Source organism: Ochlerotatus camptorhynchus, unplaced genomic scaffold (genome assembly GCF_037179485.1).
Source record: "Ochlerotatus camptorhynchus isolate MF236.1 unplaced genomic scaffold, CSIRO-AGI_Acam_v1.1 ptg000055l, whole genome shotgun sequence".
Classification (NCBI taxonomy): domain Eukaryota; kingdom Metazoa; phylum Arthropoda; class Insecta; order Diptera; family Culicidae; genus Ochlerotatus; species Ochlerotatus camptorhynchus.
The window spans coordinates 1,342,128-1,368,682 of NW_027040545.1; the positions used below are offsets into that span (position 1 = coordinate 1,342,128).

General features: G+C 40.9%; 2 protein-coding genes across 14 annotated transcripts in view; both read left to right on the plus strand.

Annotated features, from left to right (window-relative positions):
- The window catches only part of LOC135717368 (uncharacterized protein CG43867), a 546,523-nt gene extending 524,829 nt beyond the window's left edge, over positions 1 to 21,694 (plus strand). For 5 of the 13 annotated variants that reach the window (XM_065239411.1, XM_065239421.1, XM_065239424.1 and 2 more), the window contains 15 exons: positions 8,011 to 8,802; positions 8,862 to 9,017; positions 9,077 to 9,326; positions 9,791 to 9,954; positions 10,027 to 10,449; positions 10,514 to 10,657; positions 10,725 to 10,869; positions 10,928 to 11,040; positions 11,111 to 11,320; positions 12,946 to 13,041; positions 13,456 to 13,568; positions 13,634 to 14,012; positions 19,219 to 19,393; positions 19,463 to 20,099; positions 20,156 to 21,694. In XM_065239411.1, coding sequence (XP_065095483.1) covers positions 8,011 to 8,802; positions 8,862 to 9,017; positions 9,077 to 9,326; positions 9,791 to 9,954; positions 10,027 to 10,449; positions 10,514 to 10,657; positions 10,725 to 10,869; positions 10,928 to 11,040; positions 11,111 to 11,320; positions 12,946 to 13,041; positions 13,456 to 13,568; positions 13,634 to 14,012; positions 19,219 to 19,393; positions 19,463 to 20,099; positions 20,156 to 20,351 — 3,993 coding nt within the window. In that variant the 3' untranslated portion in view covers positions 20,352 to 21,694. The remainder of the gene's footprint in view (positions 1 to 8,010; positions 8,803 to 8,861; positions 9,018 to 9,076; positions 9,327 to 9,790; positions 9,955 to 10,026; positions 10,450 to 10,513; positions 10,658 to 10,724; positions 10,870 to 10,927; positions 11,041 to 11,110; positions 11,321 to 12,945; positions 13,042 to 13,455; positions 13,569 to 13,633; positions 14,013 to 19,218; positions 19,394 to 19,462; positions 20,100 to 20,155) is intronic. The other 8 variants (XM_065239414.1, XM_065239412.1, XM_065239413.1 and 5 more) reach the window with 8 other exon arrangements.
- Positions 7,844 to 26,555, plus strand: part of norpA (no receptor potential A) — a 180,611-nt gene continuing 161,899 nt past the window's right edge. The window contains exon 1 of the mRNA XM_065239435.1: positions 7,844 to 7,857. The gene's annotated coding sequence lies outside the window, so the exon portion shown is untranslated. The remainder of the gene's footprint in view (positions 7,858 to 26,555) is intronic.

Sequence of the window (26,555 nt, forward strand, 5' to 3'; positions counted from 1 at the left end):
GAAACTACCGGCAACTCTCTTTGTCGTCTCAGCGGCTTCCGGTATTCGATTTCCCCCCGATCCAGACTTCCTGGCTGTCGACAAACGTTCCCCAAACACTTTAATTACATTTGTAACGGTTGATTTGGCAACTTTTAGCGATTTTGCCAACTTTGCGTGCGAGTAGCTCGGATTTTCGCGATGCGCGATCAAAATTTTGATACGCTGCTCTTCTTGCTTGGACGGCATTTTGACAACTGAAGAGTGAATTCCAAAATCAAAATAGGAGCAACATTCTACACACACACACCTTCAAAATGAGGGGTGTTCAGGTTTTTTAAATGCAAAATTGAAAGAAATACGTCAAGTTGATATTGACCAAATTTTGACCGTATCACCCTTTATGTTGATCATTTAGTTCTTAACTCTTTCCGTTTTTGAATGTATGGCCCTGAAAATGGCCGGTTGTTTTTCAAATGGTGGCCACACCAGTGCAATAGTCAATGTCGACCTAATGACGGCGGCCTAGTCATGCTGCCTATTGTGGGAATCCTTTCTTCCGGTCGATGTGGGTGTTTTCGTCGTCCTCGTCGTCGTCTTCGTATTGCGTGCTGTTCCACTCGGACGTCGTGTCCGACGCTTATCCGTCCGTTGCTCGAAAGCAAATGACGAAGAAAACGATATGGCAAGCGTTTTTATTACCGCTGCTTTTCTCCTTTCTTCCTTTTATTGGTGAAATTGTGAGCGGTTAACCGAGCATTGAGCTCGCTCATGTGAGAAAGGGAAATGTGTCGTGTGTTCGATTTACGCTCTATCGTTGCGTCCGTGTTTGGGATTTTTCGTTACATGTCTGAATTTTAATTTTTTTAATGTGACCCCAATATAGAAATTAAAGACGTAGTCCTACGTCAAAAAATAAACCGTGTACTCTACAACTTTGTCCAAGACGTCATTTCGATCAGAAGTGACGTCTTCGTCAATTTACTGAACAATGCCAAACACGCCATTTTTGAATGTTTGCCCATAACAAACATAAAGGTAAAGCTCCATGCAAATTGGAATTTTCTGGCAAATTCCTTTTACTATTTGGCCTGGAATTGCTCATATGCCGTTTTGAAGTTTTTATGAGATTCAAAATGGAAGAATGTTAGCAAAAATTTGAATGATTCAGCATAACAAACAACTAGGGAAAATGGGAATAAAATTCACACAGCGAGCAAAATGCACCCCCTTATATTTATCGCGTAACATTTGAAAAGGGCATATGTCCTAAATGTAAGCAAACCAGAAAATAATTGTAAACTTTTCCGCCACTATTTAATTAATTTACAGGGTGTTCGGTTCCTTAGTGCAAATAATTTAAGGGGCGATAGTAGTTCAAATTTGAAGTAAAAAATTGTTACGCATTTGATCAAATCTCAAAGATTACTGAGTTATTGAACTTTTTTTCTGTTTTGGTCTATGTTTGTTATAAATTGGCTCTAACTCGAAAACTATGCCATTTAGCGAAAAACTCTTGCCTCCATTGGACAGGTTGATAAATTTCCTACTTAATAGTGTCATTTTTACTTTAAGTAAGCTGCATTTAGACACATTTTAGGGATAAACAAGTCTCACACTTGTGTTTTCCTACGGGTTTTCTCTTATTATTTCAAATGGGATGTCAAATCCGGACTCCTCGGGGGCAAAGCAATCGGCCCATTCCGCCCGATCGACGGTTCCCGATAGTTGGCGTTCAGAAAATGTGGAATAAGGTGGGGCTCCGTCCTTTTGAAACACCAATGTTGAATATCCGCCAGCTCTTCTGGAGAATAATATACATGTTTGTTTTCTGCAAGGTGTAAGTTTCTGTTTTGTTCTTTCTTCTTGGTCTCATTTATCGCACTTATCAGACCGTCACTCCACGTGGCGATCAAGTGTGCTATGCGCGCTGCAAACAGACGTCAACAGCAACGCACGGTGGGGTTGAATTCGTGTTTTACGCAACCGTCAATTAACGACCCAACATGATGTGTTTAGTACGAAATTACGACAAAACTAAACAAGATAGAAAATTGGTGTCAAAAAGAGAGGTTGTAGAGCGCATTAAGAGGCATCTTTTGATTAGACCAAACAATTCACTTTATTACGTACTTTTTTAAAATAATAAGAGAAAACCCGTAGGAAAACATAAGTTTTAGACTCGTTTACCCCTAAAATGTGTCTGAATGTAGCTTACTTGAAGTAGAAATTACACTATTAAGTAGGAAATTTACCAAGCTGTCCAATGGAGGCAAGTTTTTTGTGCTAAATTGCATAGTTTTCGAGTTAGAGCCAATTTATGGCAAGCATAGACCAAAACAGAAAAATTTCAATAACTCAGTAATCTTTGAGATTAGATCATATGCGTAGAACAATTTTTACTTCAAATATGATCTTCAATCGCCCCTTAAATTATTTGCACTAAGGAACCGAACACATTGTTCACAATAACAATAGTAACTGTATCTCAGTACACAGCATCCAAACTATACTTTTTTTTAAACTTTATTAAATCCAAATTGTGCGAAAAGTTTTCAAAAATACATGAAAATCCATAACAATTTAATTTTATAAATACTGCGCCTTTTTGTGAATCTTTCAATGGTTAGGCCCTTTTTGTTAAGCCGTTGTGCTTGGCATCAGAAATTGTAGGCTCTTTTCTAAGCCTTTTCTTAACGTCAAATACATTCAAAACAAATCATCGTCCCTGACTCAAGCAGTAGGGTCTAGCTTTGATTTGAAAATTTACACTTGACTTTATCAATGGAGGAACCCAATGGTATGTTAGGCTGTTTTAGCATGAGGGCCTGTGAATAATTCGAAAATTTTCGTTGATAGGCCGTTTTGAAAAGCAAGTTATTTTGAATCCTTCAAATTTGTCGGACCTCTTAACGGAATCCCTTTTTGAAGAGCTTTGAGTGTGTTGGTTTATTTCCTTTAAATTCCGTTATCTATTCCTATTCCTTATCTTTTGACAGATACGCGTATTTTGTCTTCTACTTGCTGACTTCATCAATGCGGCACTGATGAAGTTATTTTATATGATTTTTATCAATAATGCGGAACATTCCTATACGTATGATAGCTGTTTAGCGGTGTTATAGACTGGTATCAAAAGACGATTTACTTACATTATGATCATAGGCCGTTTTCAAATGTTACGCGAGATTTCAGCTGCTAGTTGACATGATGGCGAAAAATTTCTGGCATACGTTGCACTTTAAACGTACTTTGTGAATGGAAGCTAACACCTATTTAATAAAGTAATTTGAAATTTATAAAATTGAAAAACTTATATGGCAGAAAACCCCGCAAGAAAAGTTATTTCATGAAACAGATCTCTAAACGCTACCCAAATTAACGATTTGATTGATGCAAGTTGTTAGGTACATCCTTCATCTTTCGGCTCGAGTTGGTTGGAAATGCTATCTAACATGAAGCTTTAGTGTGATAATTTATTAGCTAGAGAATGGTCTTAGAAGAGGGTAGGCAGATTGTTCCGCTAGAGTACGGCAGTATGAAAGATAACTACGTTGGTCATGACGAGAGGAGCAACACAATAGTTGGGTGAAGAAGAATTGCATTATAACACACCATCGACTGGAAATGGTTTTGGCAACGTGGGGCTTTAGGTAGTGATGAATCATCGCTAGAACTATTCCACAGCCGCTGCAGTATTTGAGCAAAGTCAAGCGCACACTTTTTGCCGGTAGATTTGAAGACATACTCCAAATCTCCGCGTACATCGTACGGGTTATCCAAAGAGTGTGCGTTTGACTTGCACTGTTGCTCATTTTCAATTTTCATACTGCCGTACTCTAACGGAACAATCTGCCTACCCTCTTCTAAGACCATTCTCCAGCTAATAAATTATCACCCTAAAGCTTCATGTTAGATAGCATTTCCAACCAACTCTGAAAATCGCACACTTCGCGTATGAAGTAAAATAAAAAAAAACACTTTGAATGTGGGTCGTCATTCCAGCTCAAGTGGGTACAGAATTTTTAAAAGTTGTGGTCGATGTCACCGATTTGAACTAAACTTGACCATAATGCTAGTTAGTGCCTTGATCCTTCTGGGCTACAACCATGGATTTTCGAGATTTTTAGAAATTCAAAATTTAGAAGAGACCACTCACTCATCTGGTCATATCTCAATAACTATTTTTCTAAATCCTTTGCCCTTAGAAACACATCAAGTAGAAGAGTTTTCCAAAGTGTGGTGCAAATTTGAGCTCAAAATATTAAGAAATAAAAAATCCCGCCCATGGTGAAAATAGGCCATTTTTTGACAATTTTGATACCTGCCGGTAATCAGCCTGTTTACTGTAGTTACTATAACCAAAACAAAATTTAAGAACACCTATAAAAATTTACAATAAAAAACCTTCAAATTGACGTTCTAAGATCACGAATAGCTTATTTGGCTGTGGAGTAATCTCTTCTAAATGTTGAAATTTTTAAAATCCTCGAAAATCCATGCTTGTAGCCCAAAAGGACCTAGGCACTTCAGAGCAAAGTCAAAAAAGGCGTTTGTTCAGAATGCCAAAATAAGCGTTTTGGCCAAATTTGGTTCAAATCGGTGACATCGATTGTGAACCCAGTTGAGCTGGAATGACCCATGTATCAACTGGTATGTTTATGAGAAAAATTGTAGTTATTTTCAACAATAGGGGGAGGAGGGGCATAGTGAGCATCCCGCAGTTTGGCTCTGGATCTCCAGCTGCATGAAACAAATCAACTGGTAGTAGGTTCAATATCATTATGATATTGATCCTACCACGAACCAATTTGTTCCGAACGGCCGGAAGTCCAAGCTGATGCACGGGCTGCTCACTATGCCCCACCTGTTCACTATGCCCTTCTTACCTACTATTCGTTACTTTAAGTGGGGCATAATGCGCCCTGTGAACTGTAGTGTGGAAAGCATACTCATCAGGCGTGTACCATTGACACACAATACAGGAAGAACATAGATTAAGCCTAAATGTATGCTGCCTTTGCATGAAATCAGTATGCATATTTTGTCCCACTGTATAGACTTCCCGCCAACTCGGAGAAATGGCTTGTTGATGCAGATTTCAAAATTTTGCACGGATAGGTAGGGGAAATGGCTCTAATGTTGACCTATGGATCTAAGATTGGGCCCATAGCTAAAAATCTGCTATTTATCAATTTTGCGTCATTGGGACGGTACTAATGGATATTTTTGGTCGCTATTTTATATTAAGTCGATTGCTGAATTCAGGCATAACATTTGATAACGGCACAAAAGCAAACTTTCTAAGGCCCTTTACACGCGAAATAAAGTACGCCCACGCAAACCAATACACTTTCGGAAATGTGATAGTTGCCCCTATCCGATGATGTTGTTGGTTTGCGTGGGCCTACTTTGGTTCACGAGTAAAGGGCCTTAGAAAGTTTGTTTACAAATGCTTTTGTGCCGTTATCAAATGTTATGCCTGAATTTATGTATGGGCCCAAATTAGGGGCATTTAGGCCGACATTACATCGATTTCCCCTATATGATTGAAATTTTAAAATACTTCTATTTCTCAAATCAACTTTTTATTATTATTTTTTCAATCATTGTATGTGAGAGGAAAACTCAAGTACTACTCAATATACGTATTATAATAAATATTCGAAGTTTTTCAACATATTTTATTAAAGGTAGGTTTCGACTTTTCTCCCCCCACAGTAACACTCAAATTAATTCAGGCGTAACATTTGATAACGACACAAAAGCTTTTGTAAACAAACTTTGTAAGGTCTTTTGCACGCGAACCGAAGTACGCCTACGCAAACATCATCGACGGGTAGGGGAAACTCTCACCTTTCCGAAAGTGGTATTGGTTTGCGTGGGCTTACTTTGGTTCACGTGCAAAGGACCTTACAAAGTATGTTTACAAAAGTTTTTGTGCATTTTTGAATGAAGTACTTCATTCAAAACTGAAAATAGTCTTCGTATTAGTGCGATGCGTGCAGTTCCACTCATACGTCATGTCCTACGCTTATCCGTCCGTTGCTCGAAAGCAAATGACGAAGAAAACGATTTGACAAGCGTTTTTATTATTGCTGCTTTCCTCAACCCTTCCTTTCATTGGTGAAATGGTGAGCGATCAACCGAGCAATGAGCTCGCTCATGTGAGCATGCGCAATGTGTCGTTTGTTCGATTTGCGCTCTATCTTTGCGTCCATGTTTGGGATTTTTCGTTACATGTGTGAATTTTGATTTTTTTTAATGTGACCCCCAGTATAGAAATTAAATACGTAGCCCTACACTCAAAAAATAAATCACATTTCCAATGGAAAATATCCATTAGAATTTCACATAACTTTCATGTGATCTCATAATTGGGAATCGCACTACAAAATCACATGAACCTTATGTGTCCAATGAAATTTATGTGATTTATCACAAAGAATTCATGTGATCATATGAATGTTATGTGAATTTCAGATAAAAATCATTAATTTTGTTATTGGAAAAATATCATGTGCGTTCCCAATGGAAACTATATGAAAACTTTTTTCGGTGTACGTCAAAAATCAATCGATATCGCAGCTCGTAATATCATGCTATCAAAACTCACCAGCTGCAAATCTGACCAAACTGTGGTGAGATTGAGTTTCATAATGTTTGCGTTATCACCCGAACGCAACCGAAACCGCCATAACGAGTGGCAGCAGTCGCTTCGTGTCTGCCATTAGCGAAGAGAAAAAAGAGATAGCATTATTATACCTTCTCTTTCTAAGAAAACGAAGTGCAACGGAACCATTTTTGCCTCGATTCATCTTTCAGCTTCAACTTTACACGTGTGAATATCGCAATATCAAGTGTAATATCTTGCCAATAGCCTAATACAACATTTAGATGGCTTTGCAGTTAAATATCGATTCACTTTGTACATTAAACGGAGATCTTCTTTAGCATGGGAATTTTACCCCCGTCCCTCCTATCCAAAGTTTCATGGAAATCGGAAGCGGTCTAGTCTGAAATTTATTTATTTTTTTCTATTTGGCCTGTAATACTCTAAGATAGCAATTATGCCCTCTGAATTGTTTTCAAGACTTCAGGATAATCAAATATTATTCTAAAAATCTGGAAGTGTTCACAGCATGAAATGACGCCTCTCAGATTTTCTTCCAAGATAACCAGCCGTCAGGAAGTATTTGAAACATTCAATTAAGAAGCTGGTCGAAACATTCAATTGAGTCATCTGAATATGTTTTCAAGACTTCTGGTTGATCAAATATTGCTCCGAAGATCTTCAACTGTTCAAACTTTTAAATGACGTCTCCAGATCGTCTTATTATTATTATTATTTATCTTTATTAGGGAGGCTTTCAGCCTTGGGCTGGTTCGCCTCCAAAGCCCAGATCGTCTTCCAAGATGGCTAGTTGAACATATATTATGATGTGAATTATTTGAAAGATCTCCGATAAAGTTCTCTGGTCTATTTTTCAAGATGAAGATCTGAAGATCTTAAACTGTTCAAAAAATCAAAAGTCGTCTCTCAGGTAATCTCCCAAAATGGCACGTTGATCAGGAAGATTTCAGTTAAGTTTCCCCTAGCAACGTTGAGTGCATATTATAAGTATGTTAAACGAAACTAGTTATTTAAAAATCTGCCACAAACAATGCGCCTTCAACGATGGCAGCTTAAGAGCAGCAGTATGCTACAATCTTGCGTCAAATATGCCTCCCGGGAAATTCTCACTCCCTTTCATAATTGAAAAACTTTTTAGACTAATCAATAACAAATCTTCTATCTCCCCCCTCAAAGCCATTGTGGTCGCACATCTTCCTATCCAATACCTTAGTAAGATTCTGCTTTGAAGAAAAAGTTCATCCGTACGGGGAAAACAGTGTGTGAGCAGGAACAAGTTTTAATTGCCCCGAGGAAACGAGAATGCTGAAAATTTCTCCTCGTCTTTCTTTTGTTTTGGTTTGGCAAGATTGAACTAACCGTTGGATTTTTCCGTTTCGCTTCTCTTCTTACCGTAGGTCCGGGCCATGGAGCAACGACTGTGTGACTGGCCCAAGCCACAGAGCATAACTGGGCCAGCCGGAAGCAGCGGCAGTAGTGGTGGTGGTGCACAAGGAAGCACCAACGCCAAAGCTCCAGTCGAGAAGGTGAAAATCACGCAGCTCGAGTCGGCCGTCGAAGAACAGAAACAGCTGCGACTCCAGGACGCCCGTCAGGTCGGTGCCAAGGCAGCGAAAATCAAAGAGTGGGTCACCAACAAATTGCGGGAACTCGAGGAGCAGAACCAACTGCTGCGTGAGCAGAATATCAAGTGCAATCAACAGTTAGAGTTGTTAAGGAACCACATCGCAACCCAAAGCAGTAGACATAGTATACAGCAACCAGTTAGATCTAGTTTAAGCTTAGACGTACAAGACTACAAACGACGCAGCGGTCGACGGCGAAGCGAATCGCTGGATCCGCCGGAGCATCGCTCCCTGTTGGCGTCCACCACCGTACATCATCACCGAAGGAACCTCTCGATGGAACCTCAGGAATTAGCTAGAGACTTAGCGGCCGCCGTCGACGGCCTTACCCTAATACCCCTCGTTCCGGGCCACCAGACGAGTCCCAATTCGGATGTGGACGCCGCGCATGACTACGCGGAGATCTATACGCCTTCGCGCGAGAAGGCACCCACCTGGCTGAAGGGACTTCCAAGTGGGGGCTCCAGTACGACCACCTCGGACTCGGTGGCCGAACTGGGAACCCCGCGGCCCCCAACGCCTCCGCTGCACCGGTTTCCCAGCTGGGAAGCCAAAATCTATCAGGTTAGTGGTAAAGATTTCTTGATTGATTGAACCAAATTGATTTGGATGTTTTTCGATAGGTGGCCAACGATGGCCTAGCAGGAGATGAGAATGAATCTCAGGACCAGGAGTCTGGGTCCGGTATGACGTCCAGCATCGGGATGAACTCCCGTTCGCAAACCGTGTCCGGTGGATACTGTGATATTAGTGTACCGGTTTACGCCACCGTTAAAGGGGTAAGTTGGCTTAAGATGGAATACCCCCACGCAGATGATTGACCTTCTCGATTTTGCAGCGTGCTTCCCAGATCCGATCGATGCCATTTACCGGCGATTCCAGCGACGACAGCAGCGACGGTGAGGATCATGGTGCCATCATGACATGTGCCACGTCCACCCACAATTCGCACAACTCGACCAGCACGGACAACACCGAGACGAGCACCTCGGGCAGTGCGTCTAGTCCTTCGAAAAGTCTCAAAACCTCCTCTAGTCTGAGTCCCGCCAAACGCAGCGGGTCCGAAAGTCCAAAGAACAAAGCACGAGGTAACACCACCACCCCAACCCGTTTCGCTAGTTTCTATGATCGCTTATTTTACGCTAACATTGGCTTAAGAACTCACTCACACTAACCCATCTATCCTCAAAAAGAAAAACTTAACCCTTTTCGCTACGCATTAACCTCAAAATTGTATGCTTCCGCTGCCGGTATCACGTTGATCCTACCATCTTATAGCAACCTTGGTTTAAGCGCTGGGATTCCATTCATTTCGCAGAGTGATTCGACCGTACTGTGCCGAAGATTGACTGTCAACGAAAATTAATTTTGATTTTTCTCTTTGTTTTCATCTCCACAAAATTCTGCCACTCAATCGCTCAAATCGCGTAACATTCCTACCCTGATCCTGATTAAATTCCTACACAAAACCAAAATTTCACACCTTCACACGTTTCGACTTTTTCGGTCGCCATTGTCATTTCCCACCACGCACCACCACCATCGATTGTAGTAATTTCAGAAATGTCCTTTGAATCAGGGCTGTCCGATGATTACGCGATACCACCGGACGCAGTGTCGGCCGTGGATACGACCTGTATGGACGCGTCGATGCCCTCGCTGCTGATGCGGACGTCCTACGCCGATTCGCCGAAGAAGATGGAAACGCTGGAAAAGGTCCGCCCACCGGCACACCTTTTTGTAGTGATCTTGATGTTGACGTTTCTCCCCCCCTTTGAATTTGATTAGGTTGGTCACCTGGCGAAGCTGGGCGGCAAGTTGAAGACGTGGCGCAAACGATGGTTTGTGCTGAAGAACGGCCAGCTGACGTACTGGAAAAGTCAGCACGATGTGAACCGGAAACCTCAGGGAACGATCGCGCTGGACGAGGCATGCCGGATAAACCGAGCGGAGGGCGCTTCCACGTTCGAGATCGATACGGGCAAGAAGGTGTACTACTTGACGGCCGATTCCAACGCGACGATGGATGACTGGATCCGGGTGCTGCAGAATGTCCAGAGGCGGAACGCGACGAAGCTCCTGCTCAGCAGGGACGACCAGAAGCCGACGGTGCAGGGATGGGTTACCAAGGTGAAGAACGGTCACGCGAAGAAGTGCTGGTGTGTGCTGCTGGGGAAGATGTTCCTGTACTTTAAGGCCCCAGGCGAAACGGTAAGGATTATAGATTATTTTTTTTGGAAAGGTTTGAAAGATTGTTTATTTTTTTCGATTTTAGAATCCACTTGGTCAGATAAACATGAGAGATGCTCGCGTCGAGGAAGTCGAGCACGTGTCGGACTCGGATTCGGAGGAACGTGAAGACACAGCTCACACTCAAGCACGGCTGACCGTTGCCATCTATCCACAGCAGCAGGGAGTGGTAGGTCTATCTTTCTCTTACTAACCGTGATTCGGATGAGGCAGTTGTGATTTGTATTTTTCTGCAGGGCCCTACCTATCTGATCCTACCGGGAAAGCAAGAGCGGGACAATTGGTTGTATCACCTGACGGTGGTCTCCGGTGGTGGACCGAATGCCGGTACTCAGTACGAACAGCTCATCCAGAAGCTGATGGAAACTGACGGCGATCCAAGTAGGATATCGATGATAGAATAAAGGAGTATTATTTAAAGCTACCTGTATATTCACAGATTGCGTTCTCTGGCGGCATCCGATATTGCTCCACACGAAGGACAACATAACCTCACCCTTGACTTCACTACATTCCGAAACGTTACAGGCGGAAGCCATCAAGCTCTTCAAGGTTAGTTTGCTTGACACCTTTATATAAACCTTGACAAATTGATAATCAACTGTCCCTCCGTTCGCTGTAGAGCTGCCAACTGTTCATGTCGGTGGCGGTCAATCAGCCGGGCATTGATTACCACGTGGTCCTGGCGCAAAATGCCCTCCAACTGTGTCTGGACATGGTGGAACTGCAGTCGGAGTTGATCTGTACCCTGATTAAGCAAACATCCCGCCATACCGGCCAGAAACTGGGTGTAGGTGTCCAGGTAAACAAGAAACTGGGCATACCGGCTCGTGTAAGTTGCAGTTGAAAGAATACGAGGGGAACGCGTGCGTCAGCGTGCTTCTTCTCTTTGATATTCTATACTTTTTTACAATTTAATTAGTTCCCTAGATTCCCCCTTTTTATGTTTACCAGTTTAACCATAGTAACTGTTTCCGTTTTTTTTAGTTCACTAACGATTGTTTACATTTCAGTTAGTCATCCTCATTCCAAATGTCAACACGAATGATTGGCTGTTTAACACAAATTGGCACGAATTTATCAACCGTTTTATGTAGCTCTCAAATTCAAACCCATGCCATGACAATAGGTCATCTAATTGCATAATTTGTTCAAAATGTTCGATCCATGAAGTATACATTAGTCCAAATATGATTGGCTCGACAAATCCCACCTTTTTTTGTCAACCTCGAGCATCAAACATTTTGACAACCCACTAATCAAAATTCAAAATCAAAATCCAACAAACTCCGATTTCCCGTCCCACTCTTAGAATATTGTTTGCCACAAAAAAAATCTAAATATTAGCGATTCCCCTCCTGAGAACTAAAAAAAAATATAACAAAACCGAGCTAATCATACCACAATACCAAGTACACGAGTAGGTGTCCAGGATTTCGATATCATATACTAGATGTGACCGCACCTGCATGCAATCTAACCACCTTGTGTCGCTTTTGGCACTCTTTTACTGTTTCCTCTGAACTTTACCACTGTTCTACAACGCTTACATGCTTCAACTTTTTTTTTCCTTTCCTTCAATTACTTTTCGTTTCGGCTTCAAACCTTTTAGTTTTAAAATCTCTTATTTACGATTTCTGTTTTTATTTTTCATATTTCGAAATTGTTTGTTTACAAGCTTCTCTCATTCAACCGGAATCGGGTCTCGTCGTTCTCCTTGAATACGCGGCGCCACCAAAATAAAGTCGTAAAACGTGAGAAAGTGAGAAAAACGATTTTAACGGCCCCCAACCAACATCCTGCATCTTAAATCTCAAAGTGCTTTCCACATCAATCGTTCATCAGATGATCAATTGACACTTGCGATCGGAGATCTCATTGCCGCAGTAGTGCTAATTTTAGATCGAGCGATTTTTTGTGTGTGTAGTGTAAATTCATCATCGCGGAGCGTGATTTAAGCTCTCTCTGATATTGATTGGATCGCCAATTGACGGCTGTCAGTTGGCGGTCAATGAAATTTTCAAGCCCGTGCAATCAAAGTGTTCTTTGATTTGTTTTTTTTTTTTAAACTTCAGCATGCTTTGTTGAATCACATTTTTGTTACCATAGCAACAATGTTTTTTTTTTTGTGTTTTTTACCTAGTCATATAGAAGCCGTGTACCAAGCAATCTATCCTTCTTTTGAGTTACTTCCATTCATGTAAAATTTTCATCATACCAATAGATAGAATCCAACAACCGAAAAAAAAAAAGTGAAAAGCAATCTGCAATAGCCCAGTGTTTCTCTTAAATAAAATCAATTATTCTAGAACCAACCGATCTCTCACTAATGGAACCCAATTTTTGCCAACCATGTTTCTTTTCTTTCTCTTTCTCTCCACCGACCAACCGCTTGCCATAACCTTAAAATACCAATCTGCAAATTATTAAAAAATAAACCCAAAATTGCAACAATAGCAATTGCTGTTGTGCGCCACCCAGAGTTTGTTTACTTGCGATACGCTACAGGGCAATAGTGCTCAAGCGAATGGGAGCTCACCAACTTCCATTCAGGTAGGAATTGTAATGTTTTATTTTTTATTTTTTCTTTTTTCGAGTTTTATTTTTTGGTTTGCTCTTTGTTTCATCCGTGTCATCCATTTTGGTTTTATTTTTCTAACATGGTGCAATTTTGTTGTTTGGTTTTCTGTTCAAGCAACTGCTGCTAACAAAATTTTCCATTTTTAAAACTCACATTTTTATTCTAGCTAAATCAAAATGCGCTCCAATCAGTAGCTTTACTAATCGAATCATGTTTGTTTTCTGTATTGAAGTTTGTTGGGAAAAGTACTAACCATAATTCACTCATTCGCCCATATTCACCTTTCGATTTATTGTTTGGAAATCATTCGGAACTTTTCGGTTTCTTCTTTTCTACTAATGATACCAATTGTCAATTAATGCACACATCCCGAATATCAACTGTAGGCACCGCCGGTTCCTCCGATCGACTGCAAATCGAACCCGCCGGTCTACACGTTCATCCAGGGATGGCAGCTCCTGTCGCTAGCCGTGTCGCTTTTTGTGCCAAAGAACAATCGGTAAGCGTTTCTCCACCTTTTTTTCCACTCACCTTGCTCACATTTTTTCAAAACCGAATCCACAGCCTACTGTGGTACCTCAAGTTGCACCTGTCACGCAACGCCGACTCGAAAACCGAATGCGGCAAGTATGCAGCCTACTGCGAGCGGGCTCTGGAGCGGACCATGCAAAATGGCGGCCGCGAAACGAAACCCTCCCGGATGGAGGTCCTGTCGATCTTGCTGAAGAACCCGTACCACCACTCGTTGCCGCATGCCATTCCGGTGCACATGATGAACGGGACGTACCAGGTGGTTTCGTTCGATGGGTCGTCGACGATCGAGGAGTTTCACACGACGCTGGCGCAGGAGATTGGCTGCCGCGATGGGACCAATGGGTTCACGCTGTTCAGTGACGATCCGATCGAGAAGGATCTGGAGCACTATCTGGATCCACAGGCCAAGGTGAGTTGATTACATTGGGATTTGGATTGACGGACTGTACAGATTTGCATTGCCTCTTCGACATGTATGCTGCAGCGCAAATATCGCACCTTCGAACTCCCGGATTTAAGCTTCTTGTAATTATTTATATAACACCCAAAAGCCCTAGTGAACCAGGAAAACTGGGAAAAGTCGGGAATTTATTTTTACCAGGAAAAAACCAGGAATTTCCTAAATCCACCAGGAAAATAATCTTGTTTGTATAATTTAAATAGGTTTTAAATTTAATGTATGTCAAAGTTTCTTTTTATAATCAGGTCAAAACTAACCATTTTGTTCAAGCTAAATCGTTCACACAACTAAACATTGATGACAAAAAATTTAGCCTGAGAATTTAGTAAATATGTTTTGTATTTATTTTTAATTTAATTCTTTTTTTTTTCTCGAATCAATTGCATGTATAATTTGTGCTTAATTGATAGCAGACCTAAGCAGTGCCGACGCGTAACTACTTTGAAGTACCTGTTCAACAAGTTCAATAAAAAAGTTCTATTTCTAAAAACTTCAGATATGGCCTTCGAGCTTCATGCAAGTTCTACAAAATTCGGGAAAGTCTTACAAGTTTCAGGAAAATCCTGTGAACTACTGTGATGACCTACGACGGTCAGGAAATCTTTCCGAACCTTCAGAGAAGTTCTACAAATTTCAGAGAAGTTCTACAAATTTCAGAGAAGTCTTACGAACTTCAGGGAAGTCCTTTAATCTTTGGGGAATAATGACGAGTTTTACAGAATTTTCTACAGATTTAATGTAACTTCTACGACATTAAGCCATTGCTTAAAACTTACTTCAATACTCTTGGGAAGTCCTCTGAACTTAACATAGTTCTCCAAGCATAGTTTCTAGAACTTCCGAGAAGTCGATTGAACTACAGGTAGTCCTACGAAATTCGTGGGAGCTCTCCAAACTTCAGAGAATTTCCAAGAAATTAAGGAAAGACCCACAAACTTTTGGAAAACCCTTCGATATTTAAAGCCTTATGAACTTCAGGGAAGCTCTTCTAAATTTAGGGTCCTCATATATTCAGTTAGGTTCTTCAAACTTCAGGGAAGTCCTCAGATCTTCAAGAAAGTTCTTCGAACTTGAAGGAAGTCTTACAAACTTCTGAGAATTTCTACGCACTTCGTGGTACTTCTACGATATTTAAGAAATTCATATGAATTTCAAAAAACTCCGAACTTCAGGGAAGTTCTAAGATCTTAAAAAAAGTCCTTCGAACTTCGGGGAAGTCCCATGAAATTCAGGGAATACAAACTTCAATGACCTTTCAGGAAAGACCTTAACGCTTCAGGGAAGTTCTACGAACTTTAGGGAGTTTCTATGAACTTCAGCAGTCAGTCTTTTTAATAATAAGAGTTATCAAACCAGCGTTGTTTATGAAATCTTTTAATCATATGATTTTGAAATCATGTTGTAATCAAAATTCCGCTAAATAAGATCCTTAATCGTTGACAATTTGCGGAAAATTTAAACAAACTGGAAATCCGTAAAATTGTTAGAAGTAACGGTTTGTTTAAAGAGTCCTCATTCATATCACACTTCGCAATTTCACCTTGAGATTAACTAGCCCGTTGGCTTAAAATCTCAATAATAAGGTTAAAAAAAATCGCATTTTTAAAAACAGGAATCTCAAGATTTAGGGGCTTATAAATTTCAGACATTAGATAGGGCTCCAAGCTTTTCTTCGTCATACACCCCTAAAATCGCTCATTTTACGGGTTATCGCAAATGTTGGTTTGTGAAATTCCGCATTGCGCGAAGAACGATGGTACAAGGATTCACTTTATTTTTTTTTATTATTAAAAATTGTATTCAGGTTTTTAAAACCAGGAAATTTTCAAATCATTGACCAGGAAAACCAGGAAAAAACCAGGAATTTCAAAATGGAAATTCACTTGCCACCCTGCGCTAGTGCTGATGTCTTAAGTTTCAGAGGTAAAATGTCTTCTGTGACTTGAACAGCTTAACAAGCTCCGTATTCAGAGTGGCCAGTGAATGTTCGTTTTGAAATTGCCGGTTCTCCCGGTTCAATAATTTCCCGGTTTTTAATATTCAAGCGAAAGCATTCTATGCTCATATTTTTTTTAATCGTGACTACGTGCAAATTTTCGAAGCTATTTGTGGGTAAATCTTTGGTAGCACACCCAAGTAACATTTCAAGTTTTATCAAGGTTTTAAAGCATTCTAAAAATCTAAATCATGGTCTACTGAACTTTCATAAAACTATAATTCTAGATAGAGCTGGAATTAGGGCGTAACAGCTTTTGTAAACAATGACTTCTCTCGATGCTTTCTACAAAATCAAGGCTCGCCCAAGCAAATCAACATCACCATCGGGTAGAGGAAGACTTCCCCTACCCGATGGTTGTATTGGATTGCGTGGGCGTGCCTTGAATTCCTAAAAATCTTCGAAAGAAGTCATTGTTTACAAAAGCTGTTACGCCCTAATTCCAGCTCTATCTAGAATTGTTACTTGAGATAAGCACAGGAAACATGTTGTTAGTTGAAAGTATATTCAACTAAATGGGTCACTTGATATATTCGTAAATAAATCATTAATCTTAACGATAATGTTTTGATCCTCTATGCCTACAGTCGCCACAGTCGACCCGTTCCCTGTGTGCAGCCTGGTGAAGGGGTCTTCCAACCACTCCTATTAGTCCCAAGCAAATCGATTAACGTACCCCATTCCAGTCGAAATGCTAGTACTACACAATGTTTGCTTTGATTCGCTATAAAAGTTTGACAGATAAAATGAGGGGTTAGTGGATTTTTCTATGTTTCGAGGGGTGAATCAATTAGCTTGGGACCGAAGATAGTACCAGAGCTGAGCCAAAAAGTTGAGCACGTTTCTTCGAGACCTACTAGTCTTGGAGTTACCTCTATGGTAATACTTTTTAGAGAGAATTAAGAAATATTTCCATGATTTTTAAAGAAATTCCATGAGATTCCCTGATTTTTCAGGACAAAAACAGAATTCCCTGAAATTCTCCGAATTTCAGGGTTTTCCAGGTAGTCGAAATCCTGACATGTTAACCAACTTACAGGTTGTAGCTGCAAAACTATGCTAATAAAGGCTGACTAAAAGTAAATTAGTAAGCCCCTCGCGCGCCGCAAGCACGCCTCTAGTGTTGGGAATCGAAAATCTTCGACAGTGGATTGTTTACACTTCTATAGAGAACAACTGATGCAAGTTTGATCAAAGTAGTCGATCGCGTTCAGAAATAACGTCAAATGGAACTCGAAAGAAGAAAAAATATTGTGCACAAGCACCTGGAAAATCTGGAGTGGTCCGGTTCCAAGCTGGCTAAAGTGCTGAAGATGCCGAAGACAACAGTTTGCCGAGTGCTCAAAACCTACCAGGAAACCCTGAGTGTGCAAAGGAATCAGCGGACCTACGAAAAAACTGGAAACAGGGATCGTCAACTGCGCAGCAAAGTGTTGAGGTAGCTTTAAGCCAGCCCCGGTCTTTCGATCCGAGATGTGGCCAGAAGGTAAAACGCCAGCTTTCAAACGGTGCGGAACATTCTTGCCAGGAAAGAATACAAGTCGTACAAAGCCAGTAAACATCCGAACCGGCACATGAAGCAGAATTCCGTGTCTAAAAAGCGTGCAAGTCTCTTGTACGACCGTGTTTTGACGAAACACAAAGGCTGCACTTTGATCGATGACAAAACATACGTCAAACTCGATTTTAAGCAGCTCAAAGCAGGTCAAAAGTTTTACATCGCGTCTGGACGTGGGGATGTGCCGGGAAGATTCAAGTTCGTGTTTGCCGACAAGTTCGCGAAGAGAGTCATGATTTGGCAAGTGATTTGAAGTTGTGGCCTGAAAACGAAACCATTCGTCATACCCTCGATGATGACATCCCAAGTTTACATCGAAGAATGCTGCCAACAAGATTGATTTTTTCCCCAAGCTAATGAATCCTCCAAATTGCCCGGAATTTCGACCAATCGAAAAATACTGGGCAATTTCAAAGCAGCGACTTCGACGGAGCGGCGGGGCAGTTAAGGACATCCAGCAAATGCGGGCAAAATGGAAGAAATGCGCTAATTCCGTGTTCGTTCCCACTGATGGGCTCCATCAAGAGGAAGGCTTGAGATTTCGTTTGAACTGGAGAAATGTAACTATTAATGCTAAAAGTACTGTAAAGCCACCATTGATGGACTTTTTTTTTAAACTTATTGAATGACAAATTACAGGTCTTTTTGTGCGTACCAATTTACTTTTAGTCAGTCTTTACAATTTGTAACATTGTTTTTAAATAAAATCTATTTAAAGGGAATTAAATGAAAATATAAAAATAATACACATTCAGCCATTCCATAGCAAAACGATATAGAGGTTATCATAATTTCGTAAAAATTGGTAGTTGTGTTCCTTATCGCGAAATCAATACAAATACCAATTTTTAAATTTCATTACATTTGATATTTTGACCTTTTTGAATTTGAACAATATGTTGAATAAGAGTATAATTTTTCTTAAGCAAAAGCGGATTTCTGGCCGAGGCTATTAGGGATTGGTGGCGCAATACCAAATTTAAGTACGTAGTCACTTCTAAATTAACCATTTCAGGACTGTCTACAAGGCACGTCTGCGGACCTAAGGGACGTGTGACACAGATTCCTCAAATGGATTAACACTTCAAATATTCTAGAGCACAAATCTGGGAAACTATTGCTACTTAGCGCAGTATACATGAGTGATAATAAGATCCATCAGAAATAAGAATTCGCATTTGAGGTCTTATGAGGTCTTCAAAGACAATTCAGAGGTTTCTTCAAAAATTTGAAAAACATTTTGAAAAATTTTCTTTAAGGACATGCCCAGAAGTGTTGTTATAGGCTTGTCCAAAGCCCATTAAGAACACGTCCAGATTGGGAGGTCTTTACGAGCAAATCTAGAAGAGTAGTTCGATGGAAAGTTCGAAGGATTTCAAAGCGTACCATATGTTCGAAGAAAGAAGCGTTCAAGACATCTAGATTGACTGGACGACATCAAATAAACGTCAATAAAGGAAAGTTTAAAATTCATTAGCAGGTTTAAATCATTCCAATGGATGACTTCAATGACAAGTCTATACTTCTACAATTAAGTCCAAATAACTGCAACAGCTAGTTCTAAAATTCTACAACCATGTCTTTCTTCCTCGTAATTTCAGCTCTGCGACGTCATTTCCAAGTGGGAAACGGCACTCCGCGAGAAAGGTTCCGGAAAGTTCGAGAACTCACGTGTCATCCAACTGACGTACAAGAACCGGCTCTACTGGAAGCACGCTGCCAAACTGGAAACCGAGAAGGAGCGACTCCTTCTCAGCTACCAAATCAACCAGCAAGGTTTGTATCCATTGGTGTGAATATTCCGCTAAAAATCGGTCGCACTAACGCTTCCTTTTCGCGCTTCAGTTGTCCAAGGAAGGTTCCCGCTTTCGCGGGATCTCGCACTGGAGTTGGCCTCCCTGATGGCGCAAATTGACATGGGTGACTATGCAGCGGACAAATCGAAAACCAGTTCCCTGCAGGCACTGGACAAATTCTACCCCTATCGCTACAGGGATGCCCTAACGGCGGACGGTCTGAAGGAGCTACAGGACGTCGTCGCGACCAAGTGGTCCCTGCTGAAGGGTCGCTCCGTTGTGGACTGCGTTCGGATATACCTAACCTGTGCCCGCAAGTGGCCTTTCTTCGGTGCTGCTCTCTTCCAAGCCAAACCCCGACATTCCGACCAGGCGATGGCCTGGCTAGCGGTATCCGAAGACGCCCTCAGCGTGCTGGAACTGTCGTCGATGGGGTCGATCGCCCGCTATCCGTACAGTTCGGTGATGACCTTCGGTGGTTGTCAAGATGATTTCATGTTGGTGGTCAGTGCGGACGATACCCTCGCCGGAAGTCCGGAGCAAAAGCTCCTGTTCGCCATGAGCAAACCAAAGATTCTGGAAATTACACTCCTCATTGCGGACTACATGAACGCCCTGGGGCACACGCTACCCGGAACGCCGCAGATGAACACCCTGACGAGGAACGGAAGCCATCGTAGCATTAGGTAAAATTTAAATTGCTCGAGAAGATTGCCATAAATTCATCCTGCGCTTTTTGTAGATCCCGTATCCATCCAAGTTCGTGTACCGGAACGCCGGCGCACAATACGCTCAACTCGTCGCATGCCAACACCACCCACGCCCACAATACCCTCACTTCCCACTCGCATACGCTCAATTCGCACGTCAGCCACACACTCAGCTCGCATGGCCAGCCGGATATCCTCAAGAGCACTCCGGACCATCAGCGGCGCTAGAGGGGAGAAGTCAGAGAGCGCAGCAAAACGCACAACACCATACTCAATGCCGTCACACACTGCAATCACATACACACATACACACTCAGACATACGCAGTTATGCACACAATCGGAAGAGAGCAGCAGTTTTCGTTCAGTGTTTTTTTTTTAATGCTACGATTGAGATTTCAAACTTTGTTGTCATCGGTGGGTGGCTGCCATGGCGACGGATAAACGATATTAGTTTTGTATTGATTGTGAATCACCTTTTGTTTTTAGCATTTAACCTATTTTTTACCAAACAAAGGCACTCAGATGTGAGTGTTTAGGCGAGTAGGTTAATAAATTTTCGATATATTTTGTGAACAATTTTAAGTTTTTGTTTGAACCGTTCTTTTTTTCGTTTACTAATTTTCATGTAAATAATTCTCTTAGCGACTAAGCAAATACTAAGTCAAGTCCCGTACTCCAGTGTAAAGTAAAAACATGGAAAAAGTTCAAACTTCTATCAGAGTGCTCGAATTTTTTATAATGATTTCATTATAAGTACTTTAAACATTCTTAGTTTGTAGTCTCAAAACTAAAAAAAAAAACTTCTAACCAAAAAACTATAAACTAACACAAAACTGAGAGGCATGCTTATAACTTCCGCACGAACGGGAACGAGTGGGTCGAGGTAATTGAGGGCGAATCCAATTCAGCGGAAAATTGTTACAGATAACAAAGTAAAAAAAATAGGAAAACATTGTGATTTTTTACGCAAACTATATTTAAAAGTGAAAAAAAAGAACAGTTATACTACGGAAGAGTCGCGCTTTCGGACGAAGTAAAATTTAAATGTGAAAGTTAACTTGACTATAACCGGAATTCTATACACACACACACAGGCACAGAAACTGTAAGTAACGATGTAGAAGCTGCTATACGACGGCTGCTAAAGTAGGAAAACAACAGACACGAGTACGTAGGAACTTAGGGCCATTGTATTATTGGTCGGCAGAAACTCAGCTCTAACCAGAAACGCAACAGTCATGTAATCGTTTGTTCTTTTTTACCACACACTATCTACCCCAAAAATTGAATAATCTCGAAAAATAGGAATCGCAAACAAACCGAGAAGAGAAAAACTTGTATTCCGGCGTTCTGTATAAAATCGCCTCTTTCTAGTAGTGTGTTGAAACCAAAAAAAAAAACGAACAAGAAGGGAAAAATAGGGGGAAATTCGCAGGAGAAGTTATCGAGGGATGGCTAAATTGTAACTACTGTGTAAGTGTGCCGTCGTCGTATTGGATAGGGAACCGTAAAATCAAAGAAGATGTAAGCGATGGAGAATAAAGATGAACATCGATGATTGTTTACTAAGAGGAGTTGACGGGTGATTGCGAAAGAAAGCCTTGTTTTATCGAAACTATGAAAAACAAACCTGACCGGGTTGGCGATTATCCACGGCCCATACAAATTTGAAAAATTGTGTATTGTGTGTTGCCCCGTAACGTGGGTAGATCACCTGTTCGTGGTACGTTACGGGATGTAAGATCTACCACCGATTCCTAGTTCTGACTACTTCAAACTAGGGGAACAGGATTTTTCAGTAATCCAAGGAACACATCTTACTTTTTATGTCTTGTTGATAGTGACAAGACTCGGATTTGTCCACCGAGGATGATCTTGAAACAAGGAAAAAATGAGTTAGTTAGTCTTCATCTATGTGATTCCTAATCTTCTATTCGTTGTTCTTTAGTTTGAAGTGGTCAAGACTAGGGTTCTGATGCATGGTCATTATCGGTGTCATTCCTTAATTTTGTTACCAAGGAATCCAATTTTGACTGACAAAGGGGCGCGCCTTTGGAGGGTGTTTCAACACTCCGAAGGGTATAAATAGCGGAATCTTTCAATTAGAGTCGGATCCTTGCGATGGAGGCAAGAATGACAACTGTATCAAAACCGAATACTTCATCATTTCTAAATAGTGATGGAGTAATACGACATGCACTAAACTAAGGACACGGGATATACTACAATAGATCAAATTACTGGTCGCAGCGACTAAAATAATGAAAATTGTGACTTTAAAACAATAAAAAATTACCAATAATGACATTTATTGATCGGAATATTAATTTTATAAACACTAGAGTGGGTCATCGTTATTTGGAAAAACGCAAACTTTACCTCACCAATCGAGAACAACCCTTTTTTGGTTCCATTTGTACACTGAGGCAAAAAAACGTAAGAATTCCATAAGAACCACTTATGAATTTTAGCCACAAGAAATCGGTATGAATTTCATTGATTTGCCTTATGAAAAATAATATCGACAAAAAAATATTAAAACTGAGCAGACTGGAACCGAACCATGGACGTTGAGATTACGAGTCCTGTGTCTGGACCACTCGTCTGTCAACGCTTGGAAAAATGGAATGATTAATGGCGTAGAAGAGCTACCTCATGTGAGACGGTAATTTTTCATAAGTCGTGCTTATGAAATTCATATGTGTCGTTCATAATTCGAGCCTTATGAAATTCTTAAGTCTATTTGCCTCAGTGTAGTCCCAAACAACTGTGCAAATTTTGGGGACGATTGGTTGTAACTCGGTTTTCGGCAATGCGTTTAACATTTGTATGGAAATTAGTATGGGAAAACTAACTTTTTTTTGCATTTTTATCAATAGAGACCACAATTTTGTATGAACAATGCAACTGTACAAATATAGTCCAGGAAGTGCATAACAACTTTGCCAAAGAAAGTACGAACCTATAATGTATCTAAAAAGAGTTATATATTTATGGTTTAAATTCACCAAAAATCCCGTTTTCTGCCAATGAGAGTCAGATTCCAAACTGAAATAATTTCGGAGTTTCTTATCTTACCGATTTGGTATGTTCAGATGAATTATTCAAAAATAATTGCTCTATCTCATATGTGTAGTTGGAGGGGTGGGAGGGGGGTGGTTGTATTATATACCCCGCCCCTCACTCATATCAATAGAAGTAAAGTTTTTTTTTTCTTCAAGAGATTTTTAGCCATAGGCTAGTTCATCTCTTGTGTGAAGTGAAGTGAAGTTTCAAACTGAAATAACTTCGGATTGATTGATTTATCTTTATTTAGGAGGCTTTCAGCCTGAGGCTGGTTCACCTCCACTCAAATAACTTCGGAGTTTCTTATCTTATCGATTTGGTATGTTCAGGATGAATTATTCGAAAACATTTGCTCAATCTTATAAGCGTAGTTAGAGAGCGGGGGGGGGGGGGTTGTAGTGTAAATATTTATTATCCACTTGTCCGTTCATTTGTTATTGAGAAGATGTTGTTTTTATTAAAGGGTGATACGGTCAAAATTTGGTCAAGGGAAAACGCGTGTAAATCGGTGAAATCGTTTATTTAAAAAATCAAATTAAATTTCTTTTTCAAGTTCAATTAGTATAAATTCAGGAAAAATATTCAGTTAGGCTTCCGCTTTTCCAAATCCGAATTGCCGGGCCTTACGCTTGACCCCTGCCATCAGATTTTGTACAGCCACCTTGTCCACCTTCTTCGCCGCAGAAAGCCAGTTTGCCTTGAACTGCTGCTCGCCCTTAGCAGTTTTTTTGGTCTTCTTTAGATTTCGCTTGACAATAGCCCAGTATTTCTCAATTGGGCGGAGCTCTGGCGTGTTGGGAGGGTTCTTGTCCTTGGGAACCACCTGCACGTTGTTGGCGGCGTACCACTCCATGGCCTTTTTACCGTAATGGCAAGATGCCAAATCCGGCCAAAACAGTACAGAACAACCGTGTTTCTTCAGGAAAGGCAGCAGACGTTTATTCAAACACTCTTTCACGTAAATTTCTTGGTTGACAGTCCCGGAAGCTATGAAAATGCTGCTTTTCAAGCCACAGGTACAGATGGCTTGCCAAACCAGATATTTCTTTGCGAACTTTGACAGTTTCATGTGCTTGAAAACATCTGCTACCTTTCCCCTTCCTTTTGCCGTATAAAACTCCTGTCCCGGAAGCTGCTTGTAGTCGGCTTTGACGTAGGTTTCGTCGTCCATTACCACGCAGTCAAACTTCGTCAGCATCGTCGGGTACAGCCTCCGGGAACGCGCTTTGGCCGTCGTATTTTGTTTATCATCGCGATTTGGAGTCACTACCTTCTTGTAAGTCGATAGTCCGGCTCGTTTTTTGGCTCGATGCACGGTTTTAGACGATACACCCAGCTTATTTGCGGCATCTCGGAGAGAGAGGTTAGGGTTTCGCTTGAAACTACCGGCAACTCTCTTTGTCGTCTCAGCGGCTTCCGGTTTTCGATTTCCCCCCGATCCAGACTTCCTGGCTGTCGACAAACGTTCCCCAAACACTTTAATTACATTTGTAACGGTTGATTTGGCAACTTTTAGCGATTTTGCCAACTTTGTGTGCGAGTAGCTCGGATTTTCGCGATGCGCGAGCAAAATTTTGATACGCTGCTCTTCTTGCTTGGACGGCATTTTGACAACTGAAGAGTGAATTCCAAAATCAAAATAGGAGCAACATTCTACACACACACACCTTCAAAATGAGGGGTGTTCAGGTTTTTTAAATGCAAAATTGAAAGAAATACGTCAAGTTGATATTGACCAAATTTTGACCGTATCACCCTTTATAAGCAGTTGAAAATTTAAAATTTCTATATAAAGCTTTTATTTGAAATATTAAACTGTCATTAGGGCCCCCCGCATATAGAAAACACAGAAGAAGTCGTTCGTCAAAAACCAAAAACAGGTTTCGTCTCAGACACAGTCGAATTTCGCTTGTTGGGCTAACTTTAAGTGGGTTCCGTTTCAGTTGGGTTCCCAAGTCAAACGTCATTTCTAACAGTGCTGATTTCTTTTCGCAATTTCGACCGGATTTATGCAAACACCGGCAAACGTGTGGAGTAATGATACAGATTATTTCAATGCGATACAACGAGTTGCTTCCTTGTTGGTTGTTAAAGATATGAGGGGTGAAGCTAATTTCTGACTTATCAAGAGATCCACCCGAGACCTAGTTCAACAGCAACTATTTGTTTCAGGGGATAGAACAACATCGAAAAAAGTACCCTGAGAAATCGTAGAATACCTAAATTAAAATGAAATATAATCATTACAATCCAATAACATTTATGTGAATGTATCTGACATTGTATATTGCACCAAAAGAGTAGGGAAGGGAATTGTGGTACTCGCTTTTCAACTGCTCTTATGAGATTGAGCAAATGTTTTTGAATAACCCATCCAAACAACTCGAGAGATGGGAAACTCCGAAGGTATTATACCCCCTTATTCTGCGAGTCACGTGACTCTCTGTCACCGGTAGGGTGACAATTGTCACCTCGTGTGAGGTTACTCTCCATGCAAATCAAATAGAGAGTCACCTCACCGGTGAGAGAGAATCACGTGACTCGCAGAATAGGGGGGATAGTCTTTATCTTTACTTTCATTGATATAAATGAGGGGCGGAAAGGATACCGTAAACTCCCAATATCTAACTACGCCTATTAAATGGAGCACATGATTTTGAATACATCTGAACTTGACAAGATTAGAAACACCGAAGTTATTGCAGTTTGAAGCTTTCAGTCATTTCCATTTATATGAGTGAGGGGGCGGGGTATAGTTAGCCCCTCTCATATCTTAATATGCCTAAGAGCACCCGCACCAATGCGTTGCTAAAGCTATTTTAGCAACCTCCACCATAACGCAGTAACCGCACTGGGGGTTGCTATTCAAGTGCGGGAAATAACAATCTGTCTCTCGGTAAACAGCGGGTTGACAAATATAGCAGCACGATAGCAACCGGCCCAAGCGTTGCTATCTATGAAATGTTTGTTTTGTTTTTCATTTGAACATTGTGATATATGAATGAATTTGGATCTGGGACAAAAATGTGGACCCAAGCGACAGCAAAGCATTTCTCTGGAAGTCCCGGAACATCCATAAATGTGGAAAATTAGTAAAAAAGGATCTAGATTTTTAAATCAACTTGTTGTAATGCTGCATGCATGAATTTGGATTTGAACCCATTATGTGCACTCTGGAGGTCCTTCGAAAGATAAAGGGGGCCAATTCATAGAAAAGATCCTAGAGCTCCGTATTTTTAAGTAACTTATTTTGATGCTACATTAATGAATTTGGATCTGGGACCAGCATGCGAACTCTGCTGGCCACAACCCGGTGATTCGGGAGGTCCGGACGTAAAAGTGATCAATTCATAAAAAAAAAGAT